We start from the raw sequence: 16,975 nt of genomic DNA, 5'->3' as shown, positions 1-16,975 counted from the left end.
GGAAAATGGGCTCAGTGATACCTGCTCTTTCCCCCTCCCAGGCTTATTGTGTGAGGATTGTCCGAAATAATGGACAAAGGGTACTTTGGCCTAGTGCCCGCTGGCCACCTGCAGCCATCTCCCTGTCCAGGTTGAGGGAAGTGGGAGCCTAGTAGAGCTTTGAGGACCTCCTGGGGCTTCTTCAGGCAGAGTTTGGCCTGTGGTTTCTGTGATCACAGTTGCTCCCATGACCACGCTACCCATGTGTACCCCAACTGTGTGTCCCCTCCTACCGTGGCTCCAGGTTGCTGTTTTTGCTGAAGGTGAGGACAGTTTGTGTGGAGAGGATCTGGAGAGCAGCGAGAGAAGAAAGGCACCCAGGCGGGAGGGTGCGGGGAGCCTGGAGCAGCCCCGAGCCCTGGGTCCTGGCTAGTGGAGGAAGAACAGGCCAGACCTTTGCAGGACAAGGGAAGGGGAAACAGCATGGATTCTCCTTGCCCAAATTTGGGGGAAACCAGAACCCTGGGCCGAGTTTTTGGGGTTTGGGGGAAGGCCAGGCTGAAAAAGTGACACCTAGAGAGGAAGTGTAACAGTAGATAGGACAACGGGGTGGCTGTGCGTAAGGGAAGAGCAGGATGGGCAGTTCTAGGTCCAGCCCCTGTGTAAGCGGCTTCCTAGGAGCCAGGCTCAGGTGGAAACGGGTGCTCTCCATCCAGGTACATCAGAACTGCAGGGAACCGCAGCTGCGCTGAGGCAGGGCCGGCCCAACCCCGTTAATGCTTCACCCTCAGCCCCTGCCCAGTACTTACGCCAAGATGGCAGAAAGGGATGCCACGCGAACCCTACCCACAAATAGAAAGCAATGTTATTTCTTCCCCCAGAAACAGAAAACATAATGTGCTGATTTTCATCATTTAGAGCAAGAGACAGAAAATTCTAAGAAACAAGTTTTTAAAAATATATGATTTAATTGTACATGAAAGCCAGGCTATCATGGTGGGAAGAGGTGTAAAGTCAAGTGGAAACCCTGAGGTCCCCAGTAGGCGCACATGAGGAGAGACAGGGATTTAGGTGAGAAGCAGTGTCCTGGAAAGGTCTCCACAGGCTGAGACACATGACCTCTGCCCTCTGAAATGCGTGTTAACGAGACACTCCTCACAACTCTTGTTCAAATCCTTACACTTGGAGGGCACTGCTCCGAGAGGAGACAGCTACCAGACCACAAGCACGACCACTGGAGAGAATTCTCTGGCTGAAGGAGAGACAGCCAAAACCAAATGGTGCTCCAGAATGGATGAAGGTGAACCCTGGACCAAGGCACGTGACCCAGCAGGAGTGCTGACATGTGGCCCGTGGGGATGGTCCCCGACACACAGACAAGTACAAGACTTGGCACATGTGCAGGGGCAGGAGACTCCTGAGCTAGGCTCCCACGGAGCGGGGGGTTAAACAGCGTACTTTTAACAACCGAGAAGATTCCAGCTCCCTGCGTGAGACCCACATCTTCTCCTGGGCTGTCACTCAATCTCGGGAAATACTGGTTCAAGGAAGAGAAACGGGCCCCACTGTGTAGGAGCAGCAGGCGAGTCCTCCTTCCCAATCTGGCCGGGAGCCCCCTCCTCCCTCTGGGCAGGCTCAGCAATACTGCCTACATGCTGTTTCCTGATGGAGTCAGAAGGTCAGACCCCAGCCATGTCGTCACATGACCCCAGCTCTTCGGGGAGATGTTCCAGGAACACCCACAGAGCTGGGGTCCTTCTTTGTGCTCACCTAACCCAGAAAGATGACCAGCTGCTGTCTCTCACCCTTGGCCTGTTAAACATCCCCTTTTCAACTTCAGCTTAAACCCCAAACCTCCTTCCTTGGGGGCGATGACTTCAGAGGTACGAATGCTGTCAGTGCTGGTCACCCAGCTGGGACAGGCGGGCTGCCAAGCCCAGAGTTTTTTCCTAAACTGGAGAGACCTGGGCTGGAATTAAGACTGGGGAGCTGGGTACCCAGCCCCTGCTTCCACTTCACTTTCCTCGGTCCGTCCCTGCACCATCTCTCCCTGTAATACCTTGAAGGTTAGCACGTAAAGATCACCTGCCCTTAACTGCTGGCCTGGCTTCCTGAGAGGCACACTCAGAATCGTAGGGGCTCACTCAGCTCAGTAAAGGGGCGGGGCCTACAGTCAGCAGGTTCTGCTGGGTTGTTTCTGAATTGTGTCTTCAGGGTGGCTGGTCTGCTGCTCAATGACAGCCCACAGTCCTTTATATCCTAATATGTCATATGGTCTCTTTTAGTGTCCTTTATATCCTAGTATGTCATATGGTCTCTTTTAGTGTCCAGCGTACCACTGTATAGTAGTTCTAGTATTTACATCATTAGTTACTGGTGTGAGGAGGTAGGAAGTAGTGCAGGCCATAACACAGGATGTCCCCAACCCCCGGGGGCTCTCTACAAGACCAACTTTCCAGAAGTTCCACAGCCTGGCCCAGCAGAATCTGCCTGCTGTTCTTCCAAGTGCAAGCCCAGAGGCTTCTCAGGAAATGTGAGAGGGGCACTTGGAGGTGGCCATTCCCCAGCCAAATGCTAGGAGAAAACCACCAAGCACGAGGCCAGGCGCACAGATCCTGGGCAGCACAAACAGGCTCTGAGAGGTGTTCTGTTGATTTTCAGTTTGCGGGTGGAGGAAGGGAGGCTTTGACCAAAACAACCCTTTGTCAAAGACCTCAGGAGGATAAAAATAAAACCAAAATAAACTGAAAGTTGTGTCATTTCTTACATGTTTCAAAAGGAAATAGGACACGCTGCATGTTGTGAGCATGGCAGGCGGGAAAGAGAGCCAGGGAGAGCCTTCTGTATTCAATATGTGGCATCTGTAACCACTCAGGCGCCCAAAGTGGAGCGCCTGTGCAGTGGATGTGGTTAATCATGGGGCGGTCCATGCAGAGCCGGACCAGCGCCGGTGCTGAGAGATAAGACTGGAGGTCTGGCTGTGCGTCACCTCCCAGCCCAAAGAGGCCCCGGGCTCTGGTTTCAGGGGACTCTCCACTGAAGCCACAGATACTAACCCTCCCCACCCTCAGCCCAGGCCAACACTAACCTTTCAGCTAGAAGAAACAGCCACAGAAAACCAATTTTTGTTTCCTTAAGAAAATAAATATTTGCAGGAGGTTAAGCAAAAGTACAGAGGCTGGACAGGGACAGGAAGCGGGGCCAACACTTTCAGCGAGCTTTGTGGCTCCCTCCTCCAGAGTACCAGCTAGGGCATCAGGGCCCTCACTGAGTCCAGGTACCATATGCTCATGACTCCCCTTTCCCATCCGAGGGCTGCAGAAGTTTCGCCTTTCTTGGAGATGATACAGTGTACTCCCATGTTGGCTGTGAGCCCTGGCTGAGTGCCTTGGGGTGGTGGGGCTTGGAGGCTCTGATCAAACCAGGCGTAAATCCCTGTTTCTATTTTACCACCAGGGAAGAAATGAGAGACAAGTTTAGGAAATGCCCAGTTAAGATAGTCAGTCACTGGACAGCTGTATCCTCAGGATCAGCTTTTCATCAATAAGGGCGAGGCCAAGCCCGGGCCCACTGCTGCAGAAGAGACACACAGACTCTCGCCTTTCAGCGCCGCCGGAAGGCTCGGGATATTCTCCAGGCGTTGGGTTCCTCATAGCGGTTGTACAAGGGTTCAAGTCGTTGCTGCTTCTTCTGCTTGCTTAGCTTGGTCGGGTCAGAGACCTTGAAGAAGGCTGGAGCAAACTCCACAAGCCACCGGGGGTCAATGGTGGTGACCTCACGCATGTACTCCTTCGTGGTCAGCACCAGCTCGTGGTACACCACCCTGAGCGGGGGACAGAGAGAGGGCTCAAGCCTCCGATACAGGCCCAGCTCCACGGCACCCTGGTCCCTGGTGGGCCTCAGCTGAGCTTGTATTTGACCCTCTTACCTCTCCTGCCTGACCCCTGAGGAGACTGCAGCCTCTGTTTATGATAGCCACACCCCAATACTGAGGAGCCTACACACCTCTAACCACAGAAAACTGCCAGTTCCAACGATTTAAGTGACACGGAGCCAATCACATCCCTGTTCTGGACCTTGGTTTCCTGCTCTGTGAAATGGGTGGTTTTCTAGGCTGTATCCATAGAACTCTAGGGCCCTGAAGAGGACCTCAGAGGCTGCCTCAAGGGAATGGGGAAAGCCAAGCAGGCAAGGCTCTACATCTCCAGCCCTCTTCTACCACCATGGTGGCACAGTGGTTTTTAATTGGTTTTATGTTAGGATGGGTAAGATTCCAATTTTTAAAAAAATACTACTTGAAAAAAAAAATTTTTTTTTAACCACCTCACTAGATAATCTCTAAGATCCTTCCTAGCTCTTACCCCCATGATTTTATTTCTCTAAAAAGGGCCTCGGGACTTCCCTGGTGGTCCAGCGGTTAAGACTCTGCGCTTCCACTGCAGGGGGTGTGGGTTCGATCCCTGGTCAGGGAACTAAGATCCCGCATGCCGCACAGTGCGGCCAAAAAAATAAAACTAAAAATAAATAAATAAATAATAAATAAAAAAGGGCCTGATATTGTGTCTAATTCAGGCTCCTGCTTCTCTAGAAATATGAGCAATATTAGAATAGGAAGTGCTGGGGGTGGGTGAGGATACAAACACAAAAAGGCCAGTAGATCCACAAGTTCTCTCTGCCCACCTACCATTCGGGCTGTCTGTTGAAGAGAGCACTGGAAGGATGGATGTAGACCACCTGCTGGTCGATCAGTGTCCGGTAACCCTCCTGTGGGTCTTTCTTGGCAGCGTTCCGGAAGAATCCACTGCAGATGGCCTTCTGCACTCGGACTGTGGACTTACCACAGGAGACCACATCCAGCTTGTGTCTAGCAGGAGAATAAATCAAGAGAGGTCAAAGGTGTGAGACTATTCTGCTTTCAGAGGTTCTATCTTCCGGAATGATGGTACCCAACACACCCTTCTTGGGGTCCCCAGAGTTTGGCACCAGGACCCTGCTTCCAGCCCTTCCAGGGGCAGCTCTACACAGCGGGCAAGATGGATGCCACAAGAGCCAGACACTTTGCTTAGGTTGTAATTCAACCCAATTAATCATGTTGCAGAGGCTTGTAAACAAAGAGCATTTTCAACAACTAATATATCATCTCCCTCTTAGGAACTTTCTGAAGTGATTCTCAGCCACATCCTTACCTGGGGAGGAGTACAACAAAGACGGAAAAGCTGGAGGAAAAGAGTTATGTGAGGAGTGAGAGTACAGATGCCTACAACTTCACAGGTTCGTACAAACAGACACGGCATTCAAGGAGGTTCAACTTGAACGCGAGAAGTCACCGGGTGTTACCTGTCCATTATGCCCAACATCTGCTTGCGAATGTCCTGGGCCCGGCGCAGAGAACGAGCCTGGATGAAGTTCTCATAGCACCAGGGGTTGGAGAACTTATTGTTCTTCCAAGAGTTGTACACGGCCAGCAGGGTGAGGTGGTCCCCTTCGGTCTGGTGGAATTTGGCCTTCTTCTGATCTGCGAGGGCTTGTTTATCCTGCAAGCAGTGCAGAGAGGATCATTTTCCACCCCACAGCTACTCACTGAACATCCAGCAGTGCTGGGGAGCCCTCTGCGGCCCCATCAAGTGTCCACATTAAGCACTGTGGTGGCAACAGGCTGCTTTCACCCAACTTCACCTGACCCCTGTCTGAATGTGGGCCTGAACTCCCTACCTTGGGCCTGTAGAAGACGTTCTGCACAGACAGCATGGACACAATGGTCAGCATTTCCTCACTGCAGCCTAGATGCACAGACATGATCAGCATTTTGCACAGCATTGGCTCCAGAGGGAACTCTGCCATCTAGAGGGAGAAGAAGAAACTACAGTTGCATCCCTGGGGAAGACCCATCTGGGTTGCCAGCGTAAAAACACTGGTCAGAGTGGGTAACAGACCACAGGAGGTTTACCTAAGCATGATGGTGTGGGATGCCTGGCTCTATCAGAAGATTTTTTTTTTTAATTTCCCAAATAAACCCAACAAAATGTATGTGACCAAGAGTATAACTACCGTTGGAATAGGTGGGAATTTTGCCGACATCTTTTCAAATTAAGGCTAGACTCAATAATATATCATGAGGTAAGATTAACTGAATAGAATTTCTTTTTCTGTAAAGAAGAAAGAGTTTTAAGTGATAGTGGAAAATCCAGGTTAAAAACAGGCATGTAGAATTCTACTCAAAGCTTATCCAGGGCCTCAGAGTTTAATCTTTTAAACAGAACAGAGTATGGAAGGTTAGCCAAGGAACCTTCCCCAAAGCACCGGAAGTCAGGTTCTGTCCCCTACCCTGCGGCCCAGGCGAGTAAGTAGGCCCTCGTCGTCCAGGGCCCCCAATGTGTATAGCTGCTCCATGGCTGTGATCAAGGTTTCCATTGGCGGGGCATCCATAAAGTCAAAGGACAGCAGGTCATTGATGCCCATGGCCTAGAACAGAAGAGAAGAATGTGTGTGATGGGAGGGTCAGCCTCACCAGTGTTAACATGGAGGGAGACTACTTGTCACCTTCTCTCTTATATCTTCGACTGCAATTAGGAAGCCACTAGCAGGATTAGCAGGAATCTCCAGGAATGTGCCACACAAAACTCAAGACTGATAGAAAGCATATACTTTCTCGGGAAACTTTAAAAAACACTCACTCAGAATGACAGTATGTACAGCTTAACGACAAAAAGATAAAAATTTAAAAATGGGCAAAGGTAGACATTTCTCCAAAGAAGATATAGAAATGGCCAACAAGCATATGAAAAGATGCTCAATATAACTAGTAATTAGGGAAATGCAAATCAAAACCACAAGGAGATACCACTTCATACCCACTAGGATGGCTATAGCTATAATTTAAGAAAGAAAAAAAAGAAAGAAAATACAAGTGTTGGCAAAATATGGAGAAATAGGAATCCTCATATGTTGCTGGTGGGAATGTAAAATGGTGCAGCTGCTGAGGAAAACAATTTGGTGATTCACCAATAACTTAAACACAGAATTATGAAATGATCCAGGAACTCCACTTCTAGATATATACCCAAAAGAACTGAAAGCAGGGACTCAGACAAATACTTGTACGTTAAGTTCACAGCAGCATTATTCACAATAGCTAAAAGGTAGAAACCAGCCAAATGTCCATCAATAGATGAATGGATAAACCAAACACTGTATATACATACAATGGAATATTATTCACCCTTAGAAATGAAATTTTAACACATGCTACAACATGATGAACCTTGAAAACATCATACTAAGTAAAATAAGCCAGATCAAAAGGACAAATATTTTATGATTCCATTTATCTGAGGTACCTAGAATAGGCAGATTCATGGACACAGAAAGTAGAATAATGGTTACCGGGGCAGAAGGGAGGGGAAAAGGGATAGTTTAGTTAAATGGGTACAGAGTTTCGATTTGGGATGATCAAAAAGTTCTGGAAATGGACAGTGGTGATGGCTGGACAACACTGTGAATGTACTTAATGCCACTGAACTGGACATTTTAAAAAGATTACAGTGATAATGTATTGTGTATTTTATCATAATTTAAAAAAAAAAAGACAACAACCAGCTTGCCCTGTCTCTTGCATACATAATTTCTCCTGTGCACCTAGGAAGTACCTTGTACCATGTTAGGTGGCAGGGATATAAAGGTGACTAAGACATGGTCCCTGCTCTCAGAGTTCACAATGGTGAGACACATGGACACAAAACCACCTGCAATCTGCCTGGCACAGAGTGGATATTCGATACATTTGTTACCAAATTTGATGACTAAAAGAAACAAGTGAATGATGCACTATCCAAGTGTGTATAAAGGGAGATGTGGCAGGACCTAAGCTTTCTGTTTCTTTCCCATAAAGTGATGGTGACCATAAACACAGCGGGTGTTCAATAAATTCTTACTGTATAAGAACTACAAGGAATTATGTTAGCAATCGGTAAGCACTGTGCCAAGTGCCTTTACCTGCATTATCTCCTTTATGTTCACAGGAGAGACTATTAACAGCCCCTGCTTTTGAGAGGAGAATAGAGGTCAGAGGGCCGAGCAGATAAATTTGCCAAGGACACACAGCTCGGAGCAGAAGTTTGAGCCACAGATGCCTCTCTGTTCTCACTCCAGAGACTGGAGCAGGTTTTTTTTTCTCTGAAGCTCTGTTTTAGCCTCTTACAGGGAATGAATAATAAATTACAACACAGCACTCTGCATCAGTGAAGTGCCAGGGCTCCAGCGCAGCATCAGTGGCGGGGGGCGGGGGGCGGGGGTGCCATCATCTAGGAAATTACTCATGCGGCTCCCCCTGCCAAAAGACAATGAAGGTCCTCACAGGGGACTGAGAGAGGAAGAGCAACGATTCAGATGAAAACCAAGTCCCCAGGGGGCCAGGCTGAAATCTGTACTAACAGTTCCCCTCTTTGGATTGGGGGTTTTGCTTCTGTTCTAAAAGAACAGAGTTGGATCTGAAAGTTAAAGGGTTGAGGGAAGTGAGTTTGTCCACAGTTTGGCACTGATTCGATTTTTCCTCATATCCTGTTTGAAAATGCTCCCAGCTAAAACCTTTTATAACCAAATACCCTGCTGGTTACGATGGCAAGAAAAAAATGTCACAGCACACATGCCAATTTAGCCCCAGCCCCGCAGCAGAGAGGCTGTTATCACAGCCGTTTGCATTCCACTCAAAGGGACTGGTTCCATGGGGTTACTGAAGTATTTAACAAGGTTCATAAACTGAGATTCATTTACTAAGGCCACAGGATTGGACTATTCTACCAAAGCATTCGAACAAGACAGTGATTTCTACCTTGAGTGAGAGCACTGTGCTTGCTAAGTTGGTTCTCTGGATTTCCGGCACGTTGGTGGTCAGCATTTCATCTCGGTAGGCACGTTCTGTATACAACCTGTAACACTTCCCTGGGCCTGTTCTCCCCGCTCTGCCAGCACGTTGCTTTGCCTGAGCCTAGAGGAGTGGGCATATAAAAGTAACATATCTGTTAAACATTGCTTAACAGCTTTACCCAGGAAATCTGTTAAAAGAAGGGCACTCAGCAACAGGCAAAACCTAAAATGGGGTTTATTTCACTTCCTTTAGGGTCATTTCCAAGACTACCTACCAACGCTCTTATCATCCCCTCTCCAACACTCAGCATTTCAGGAAAGCTTGTTCAAGTGAGGCCAAATACAAGCAAGTGAATCGAAGAAATATGGTAAAGATCACAGAAATATACCTTCAAAATAGTGTGGCAGGGGCTTCCTTGGTGGTGCAGTGGTTAAGAATCCACCTGCCAATGCAGGGGACACGGGTTCGATCCCTGGTCTGGGAAGATCCCACATGCCGCCGAGCAACTAAGCCCGAGCGCCACAACTACTGAGCCCACGCGCCTAGAGCCTGTGCTCTGCAACAAGAGAAGCCACCGCAATGAGAAGCCCACGCACCACAACGAAGAGTAGCCCCTGCTCGCTGCAACTAGAGAAAGCCCACGTGCAGCAACAAGACCCAACACAGGCAAAAAATAAAAATAAAAAATAAAATAAAATATATTAAAAAAAAACAAAATAGTGTGGCACATCATAAATGAGAAAGCATAAAACAAAATGACAAAACCCACCCTCCACAGTCATGACCAAATGTAAGTGAACTGAATAAATATAATGTTAATCATACCAGTGAATGAGTCTGCAGCTGTTTTAAAAATTCGGTTTGAGATGCTCAATGACAGAAGGAAATGTTCACTCACAGAGATGAAGAAGCAAGTTGCCAAACAATGTAATACTAATTTTATTTATTTTTTAATCTTTTATTTATTTATTTTTTTTGCGGTACGCGGGCCTCTCACTGTTGTGGCCTCTCCCGTCGCGGAGCACAGGCTCCGGACGCGCAGGCTCAGCAGCCATGGCCCACGGGCCCAGCCGCCCCGCGGCATGTGGGATCCTCCCGGACCGGGGCACGAACCCGTGTCCCCTGCATCGGCAGGCGGACCCTCAACCACTGCGCCACCAGGGAAGCCCTATTTTTTAATCTTAATGCAAATATACAAACTACCAGAAGTAAAAAACTAGGAAAAAAATACCTTAAAATGTTAACTGTGGCTAATTCTGATGGAAGGCTTATAGATGAGTTCTGTTTTCTTTATCAAATATCCAACAATGAACATATATCACTTTAATAACCAGGAAAATTAAATATTTAATTAAAAACCGCATACTTACTACACTACTAGAAATGCAACCTGAAACAAACGTGAAAAAAGATGGGCAAGAAAAACGTCAAAATGATGACAGTGATTGGTGGTGGTAGGGCTATGGGTAACTTCCAAACCAATGTAATATTATTTCTGAACTTACGGGAGAAGGGCGCTAATTTCTGAAATTAAAAAAAAAATGTAGGTTAGCCCTAGGTTGCTAGGAAACAGTGAATAGCAATCTGAAGAGGGCTGTTTTCTGACAAAACCATCTGTCTTATAAATAGTATCAGGATTTAGAGAGTCCTATGCCAGCTCCAAACCAAAGGATGGAATATGAAAGGTCACTACCCACTCAAAGGCAGGCAGCCATCACATACCGTGGCAGATTCCACAGCATTCTACAGGTGTCTCTCCAAATCAGGGAGAGCAGAGAATAATAAATAATTTCTCCATCACTGCGAGTTGCACGTATCACCCCCAGGAGAACTGTACAGAGTACACATGCTGGGGCCAGACTGCCCTGGTTTAAATCCTGGCTCCACCAGCTGTGTAACAGGCAAGACACTTAACCCCTCTGGTTGTCAGTCTCATTTGTGAAATGAGGATAATAATAACATCTACAACAAAGGATCAACTGAGAATATAATGAGTTCATGTATGTGAAAGTAGCTGGGACAGTGCCTGGCACTTAGGAAGTACCCTGCAAGTCTTAGCTATTATTACTAAAGTTTCAAAATGAAAACAGCCTTATGGTATTATAAATTATGAAAGTAATACATACCTCTTACAGAATATTAAGACAATACATATAATATATATAAAATAGATAACTAATAAGAACCTGCTGTATAGCACAGGGAACTCTTCTTCACTTTGCTGTACAGTAGAAACTAACACAACATTGTAAAACAACTATACCCCTATAAAATATATATATATATATATATAAAAGTACAGGGAAGAAAATGTGCTTTACCCATCAGCACAGTAACCAGCGGCACCACCAAGAAATAACCCTGGCTAACATTTCACCAACATGCTTTCAGTCGCAGGCACGTTTACATACACTGTGCACAAGCACACACCATCTATTTTTAAACAAAAATTGGATTATACTACTCATGCTATTTTGTAGCTCACTTTTTTCAAACGATATATCAGAGTTATATGCTTATGTCATTAAATATAGATACACACCACCATGTTAATGTCACATAACATTCTATGGCATGAACTTACCATATTTTATTAAACTACTTCCCTTCTGGAGCTCATTTAGAGTTTTTCCAGGCTCCCTCCAATATAAACAATGCTTCAGGGAACATCCTTTCCCGTTACCTTTGGATATGTGTTCAGTCATTTCTAACTTTCAGATATACTGCTAGAAGCAGAACTGTGAGGTGAAAGAAATGAACTTTTTGGGCTTCCCTGGTGGCGCAGTGGTTGAGAGTCCGCCTGCTGATGCAGGGGACACGGGTTCGTGCCCCGGTCCGGGAAGATCCCACATGCCGCGGAGCGGTTAGGCGGGTGAGCCATGGCTGCTGAGCCTGCGCGTCCGGAGCCTGTTCTCCGCAGCGGGAGAGGCCACAACAGTGAGAGGCCCGCGTACCGCAAAAAAAAAAAAAAAAAAAAAAAAAAACAAAGAAATGAACTTTTACATTTTGGATACATTGTGGCCAAACTGCCTTCAGAAGGGATGATCAGGCTATTCATTTTTAAATATAATTTAGGTAGGAAATTATTCCATAATTACCAAAGAAACACATTATCATCTCATGAATTATTACTATCTCAGATATCTGTGGCTAAGTGCAATACTTCAAAAAATATGTTCTTACCACTTATATTAGATCATCTAGGGTGCTAGGATTCAATTTCTTTTTTTTTCTAAGTTCCAGTTTTATGGGGCTTTTTAATGTTGACACACAATTCTAGAGATTAAAAACAAACAACACAAAATCTCCCTTATCTCAAGAAAGCAGCCAGCATCTTAAAACAATAAAATTCAAAATACAAAACCATAAAAAATTTCAGAAAAGCCCTAACCAGGATTTTCAGAAAAGCTGCCAGGAGAAGCTGCCATACCTGAGAAATAGGAGTTACCACGAGCTGGTCGATCCCTGTCTTAGAATTGTAAACCTTCTGCTTCACGAATCCAGGGTCCACCACATAGTAAATGCCGTCGATCGTCAGTGAGGTCTCCGCAATGTTGGTGGCAATCACGACCTGCAGGCGAGAAGGACACAGCTGGAATGAGCCGCCCAGGCTCAGCCCAGAGGTGTGAAAGGAGACTTCTGAACTCAGACACCTTCCCAAAGGGATTGTGTGGCTCTCCCTCTCTCTAGATGATTGGAGAGCACTTAATCTCAGTTTGGCCTCAAATGGGCAGAAGGGGAGGTGCCTTCGTCTTAAGGGTTAGGTTGGGGAGGGAGTGGTACCTGAGAGAAGTGGAGTAGGAAAAAGCAGTGGCCAATCAAAGCCAATTTCATTTGGTGCAAATGGCTACATATCTCATTTTCTAGATCCAATGGTGATTACTACAATTTTAATTTTCTAGCACCCTGGGAAGGCAGAGATTTCCTGGCATCACATGTGCCAGCGCAAAATGAGATTTTTCTTCCCCCACGGGGACATCTGGACTACAGAATGGGCTGTTTGTGTATGTGGAACAAGAGGGAGATTTTTTTTCTGATCATGAAATGAACTATAAGGCAGCAGAGGAATTTCACAGTTTGTGTGTATGCAGCAGTATATGTGATCTAGAAGGTTATTGGTCTCAGCTTGGCACTGCCACGGTTCTTATACCCAGAGGTTCAGATAATAAAACACAAATGCTCAGAAAAATCACTGTTAGGAGGCACCAGAACATCTCACCCCATGCCAGCATCTTACCGGCCCTGAAACGCTTCTACCTGCCAGAGAGCTGCAGACGCCCTCCCGGAGAGAAGTGCCATCACCAGGAACAGAACAGAGGAAGAATCACCGTCTTCCCACCAAACCTGCTCTTCCTCCTTTCCCTCCTCAGCACCATCTTGCATCCAGCTGCCCAAGCCAGAAACTGGTAGTCATTCCTGACCTCTCCCCTCTGCCCTTCCTTACACCTCCAGGCATCCACTATGTCTTGACCGTTCTAACTCTTTAATGTTATTCAAATCCTTCTGTCTTCCAGATGGTTACTAGATTCATTGTGGTGGTCATTTCATAATATATGCAAATGTCAAATCACTTTGTAGTGCCCCTGAAACTAACATAATGTTGTACATCAACTACATTTCAATTAAAAAAGAAAATCCATCTCTCTTCCATTCCTAGGTATATACTCAAGAGAAATGAAAACACATGTCCACACAAAAACTTGTAAACAAATGTTCACACCAGCATTATTCATAATAGCTAAAATGTGGAAACAATCCAAATGTCCATCAACTGATGAATGAATAAACAAAATGTGGTACACTCTGTTCTACAACAGAATATTATTCAGCAATAAAAAGAAATGAAGTGTTTATACATGCTACAACATGGATGAGCCTTGAAGACATGCTAAGTAAAAGAAGCTAGGGGCTTCCCTGGTGGCGCAGTGGCTGACAGTCCGCCTGCCGATTCAGGGGACACGGGTTCGTGCCCCGGTCCGGGAAGATCCCACATGCCGCAGAGCGGCTGGGCCCGTGAGCCATGGCCGCTGAGCTTGCGCGTCCGGAGCCTGTGCTCCGCAACGGGAGAGGCCACGGCAGTGAGAGGCCCACGTACCAAAAAAAAAAAAAAAAAAAAAAAAGAAGCTAGTCCACAAGGACCACAAATTATATGATTCCATTTATATGAAATGTCCAGAATAGGTGAATCCAGATCCAGAAAGTGGATTAGTGGTTCCCAGGGGCTGAGCAGAGGGGTGAATGGGGGATGATTGCTAAAGGGTGCAGGGTTTCTTTGAGGGGTGATGAAATTGTTCTAAAAATTAACAGTAGTGATAAATGGTGATTAATGATTAATAATGGTAATTAATGGCTGCACAATTCTGTGAATATACTAAAAAAAATTCTGTGACTATACTAAAGTGTACTGAATTGTATGCTTTAAAGGGACAATTGTATGGTATGTAGATTATATCTCAGTAAAACTATTATTTTAAAATCCATCTGTCCCCTTTCCCACTGCCTCAATACACACACTCACAGTCAATTCCAGCTGCTGGAACTACACAGCTCCCTGAAATGGCCACACTCTCTCACCCCTCGGCTATCACAGCCTGTCTGTCTACTCAGAATGCATGTTCTCCTCCCTTCTCATCTAGATGAACATCCACGTGTTCTTCAGGACTAGCTTAGATCCTCACTAAGTGGGTTGGGTGCTCCCCCACTGGGCATCCAGCACACCAGCAGCACGTTCACACTGTATGTTAAAGGCCTGTCCACCGGTGGATGTCCCACAGCAGATAGAAGCCTGTCCTCAGACTGCAGCCCTGGTGTCTACCCCGAAGCCTGGTAGATGCTCAAAAAAATATCTGTCAGATGAAGGAAAAGAGAGGAAGAAGAGCAGGATCACATACAAGATTCTCATTCCTTAACAAACTGGTTGGACCACTTTCTAAAACATAATAAACAAGATGCACATACACCTTAAGCAATCCCTGTTAGCGCCAGCTGCATACAGCACATGGTTTCAGAGCACAAGAGCCCGTGTTACCTTTCTGCTGCCAGGTGGAGCCGGGTCGAAGATTCGGGTCTGCATCTCACTGGGAAGAGCAGAGTACACTGGAAGGATAATCAACTCTGGAACATCGGGTCCCAGGGATTTCATTCTTTCATACAGGATCTCACAAGCAGTATCGATCTCTTCCTGACCAGTCAGGAAGACCAGGATATCACCTGAGAGGAGAACAGAAGCATTGACTTTCTCTGTGTGTGTCCTGTACAAAGGCCACAGTGACATTCACCGAACTCCAAACGATGGAAAACACACTCATATTCTGACCTCTAACAAATCAAGAGGTTTTCGTCTATCCATGTTTATTCATTTGTTTGTTGTTTTTGTTTTTTTAAATTTTTTAAAATTTGTGTCTATCTTTAAATAGATGCATTTAAACCCTGCACACCATTATTTATATTTTCATCACCACCATTTCAAACCTGCAAGCCTGAGACTTACAGACAGACCAATATTTAAAAGGCATTTTTTTAAAGGTCTAAACTACAGATGGTTTTTTTGGTTTGTTTGTTTGTTTGTTTTGGCCGTATCACGAGGCTTCCAGGATCTGAGTTCCCCGACCAAGGATTGAACCCGGGCCCCCGGCAGTGGAAGCGTGGAGTCCTAACCACTGGACTGCCAGGGAAGTCCCTAAACGGCATTTTTTAAAAGATGAGCAAAAATACCCACATTAGGACTTGGTCTAAGAGGAAAAAATGCTCTTTCCCCCTACCTGGTGGTTCTGTTAAATGGATCTGCATGACAGTGATCAAGCTGGCATCCAGATAATCGGTTTCAGGTTCCTTTGTATACAGTATTTCTACTGGGTATGTTCGACCTGGGATGGTGAAGATGGGAGCTTCATAGAAGTACTGAGAAAACTTCACCGCATCCAAGGTGGCTGAGGTGACAATCAGCTTCATGTCCTGCCGTTTCTGAACCGTCTAAAGGGAAATGCAATGTAGCTTACTAAAAAGGACTGCCCGAAGAGGCACAGGTACTCAAATCCAATTCCCAGAATTCAGTTCCCAACAGGTAGAATAAGGGTCACCAAAGAGCACCTAGTTACCTTTTTCAACAATCCGAAGAGCACATCAGTGTGAATTGTTCTCTCATGTGCCTCGTCCAACATGATGATTGCATACTGAGTGAGGTCAGGGTCAATCAGGCACTCTCGGAGCAACATCCCGTCCGTCATGTACTTGATAACTGTTTCGGGGCTGGTGCAGTCCTCAAATCGAATGGTGTAGCCCACCTAAAGCAGAACAGAAGCTGAAAACCTTAAGACACAAACCTCTCCTTTTTGCAATCTCCAGGCAAGATTTTAGCCCAGGCTATTACCCATCATCTTAACAGACAGAATTTGACCAAGATGTACAATGATTTCCTCAAAGTAAAATCTGCCTTGGATTTGATCCTGAACAGATCACTGATGACCATGAGAACCCTCTCTCTCAGGAGAAACCTGAAAAAAGGTAGTATTACTCCCATTTTATAGATAGAGATTTGGGCCTTTACATTTTCTTCAGGCATTTTCAGAATAGCTTCGCCAACCGCTTACCTCTTGGCCTAAGCAACAACCAAACTCCTCTGACACTCTTTTGGCCACTGACATGGCCGCAACTCTTCTGGGCTGGGTACATCCAATCTTGCCCCTGGAAGTGTAGCCCGCCTCTGCCAGGTACTGGGTGATCTGCGTTGTCTTCCCAGATCCTGTCTCTCCGATGACAATCAGGATCTGATTGTCATGGACAGCCTGAAAACAACCAAATATAAACACGGTCTTTAAAACCTGCCTCACATTACTCTGGAGCAAAACAACTGATTATGCTCTAACACTAAAGGAGAAGAAGGGGAAAGAGTAGTATACATACGTAAGATGACAATCAGAGTTTAATTTATTTTTAATGATGCATAGAAACAAACGCTAACAGTGATTTTCTATGAGCAATGTTCTTTCTTATTTTAATCACATGTATGACAAATTAAAAACTTTAAACTTTATGAGAATTCTCTTTTTAACTGACTCAAATTTTTTTTAATTTATTGGTTTCCTTAAGTTCATAAAAACACAAAGATGATGCTAAAAGCATAACTATCCAGAT

At 45.8% G+C, this 16,975-nt stretch overlaps 1 protein-coding gene across 1 annotated transcript in view; it reads right to left on the bottom strand.

The window, feature by feature from the left end:
• Nucleotides 1–927: 927 nt before the first annotated feature.
• DHX8 (DEAH-box helicase 8) overlaps nucleotides 928–16,975 on the bottom strand; it is a 30,435-nt gene continuing 14,387 nt past the window's right edge. Inside the window, exons 13-23 of the mRNA XM_082603429.1 lie at nucleotides 16,432–16,626; nucleotides 15,940–16,125; nucleotides 15,604–15,814; nucleotides 14,871–15,052; nucleotides 12,273–12,413; nucleotides 8,807–8,962; nucleotides 6,304–6,441; nucleotides 5,692–5,820; nucleotides 5,317–5,513; nucleotides 4,664–4,843; nucleotides 928–3,802 (exon numbers count right to left, since the gene is read on the bottom strand). Coding sequence (XP_082459555.1) covers nucleotides 3,583–3,802; nucleotides 4,664–4,843; nucleotides 5,317–5,513; nucleotides 5,692–5,820; nucleotides 6,304–6,441; nucleotides 8,807–8,962; nucleotides 12,273–12,413; nucleotides 14,871–15,052; nucleotides 15,604–15,814; nucleotides 15,940–16,125; nucleotides 16,432–16,626 — 1,935 coding nt within the window. The 3' untranslated portion in view covers nucleotides 928–3,582. The remainder of the gene's footprint in view (nucleotides 3,803–4,663; nucleotides 4,844–5,316; nucleotides 5,514–5,691; nucleotides 5,821–6,303; nucleotides 6,442–8,806; nucleotides 8,963–12,272; nucleotides 12,414–14,870; nucleotides 15,053–15,603; nucleotides 15,815–15,939; nucleotides 16,126–16,431; nucleotides 16,627–16,975) is intronic.

Source organism: Mesoplodon mirus, assembly GCF_964341445.2.
Source record: "Mesoplodon mirus genome assembly, chromosome: 18".
In the NCBI taxonomy this organism is placed as follows: Eukaryota; Metazoa; Chordata; class Mammalia; order Artiodactyla; family Ziphiidae; genus Mesoplodon; species Mesoplodon mirus.
The sequence above is the reverse complement of the archived record's forward strand: the minus strand, read 5'-3'. Positions and strand labels throughout refer to the sequence as shown.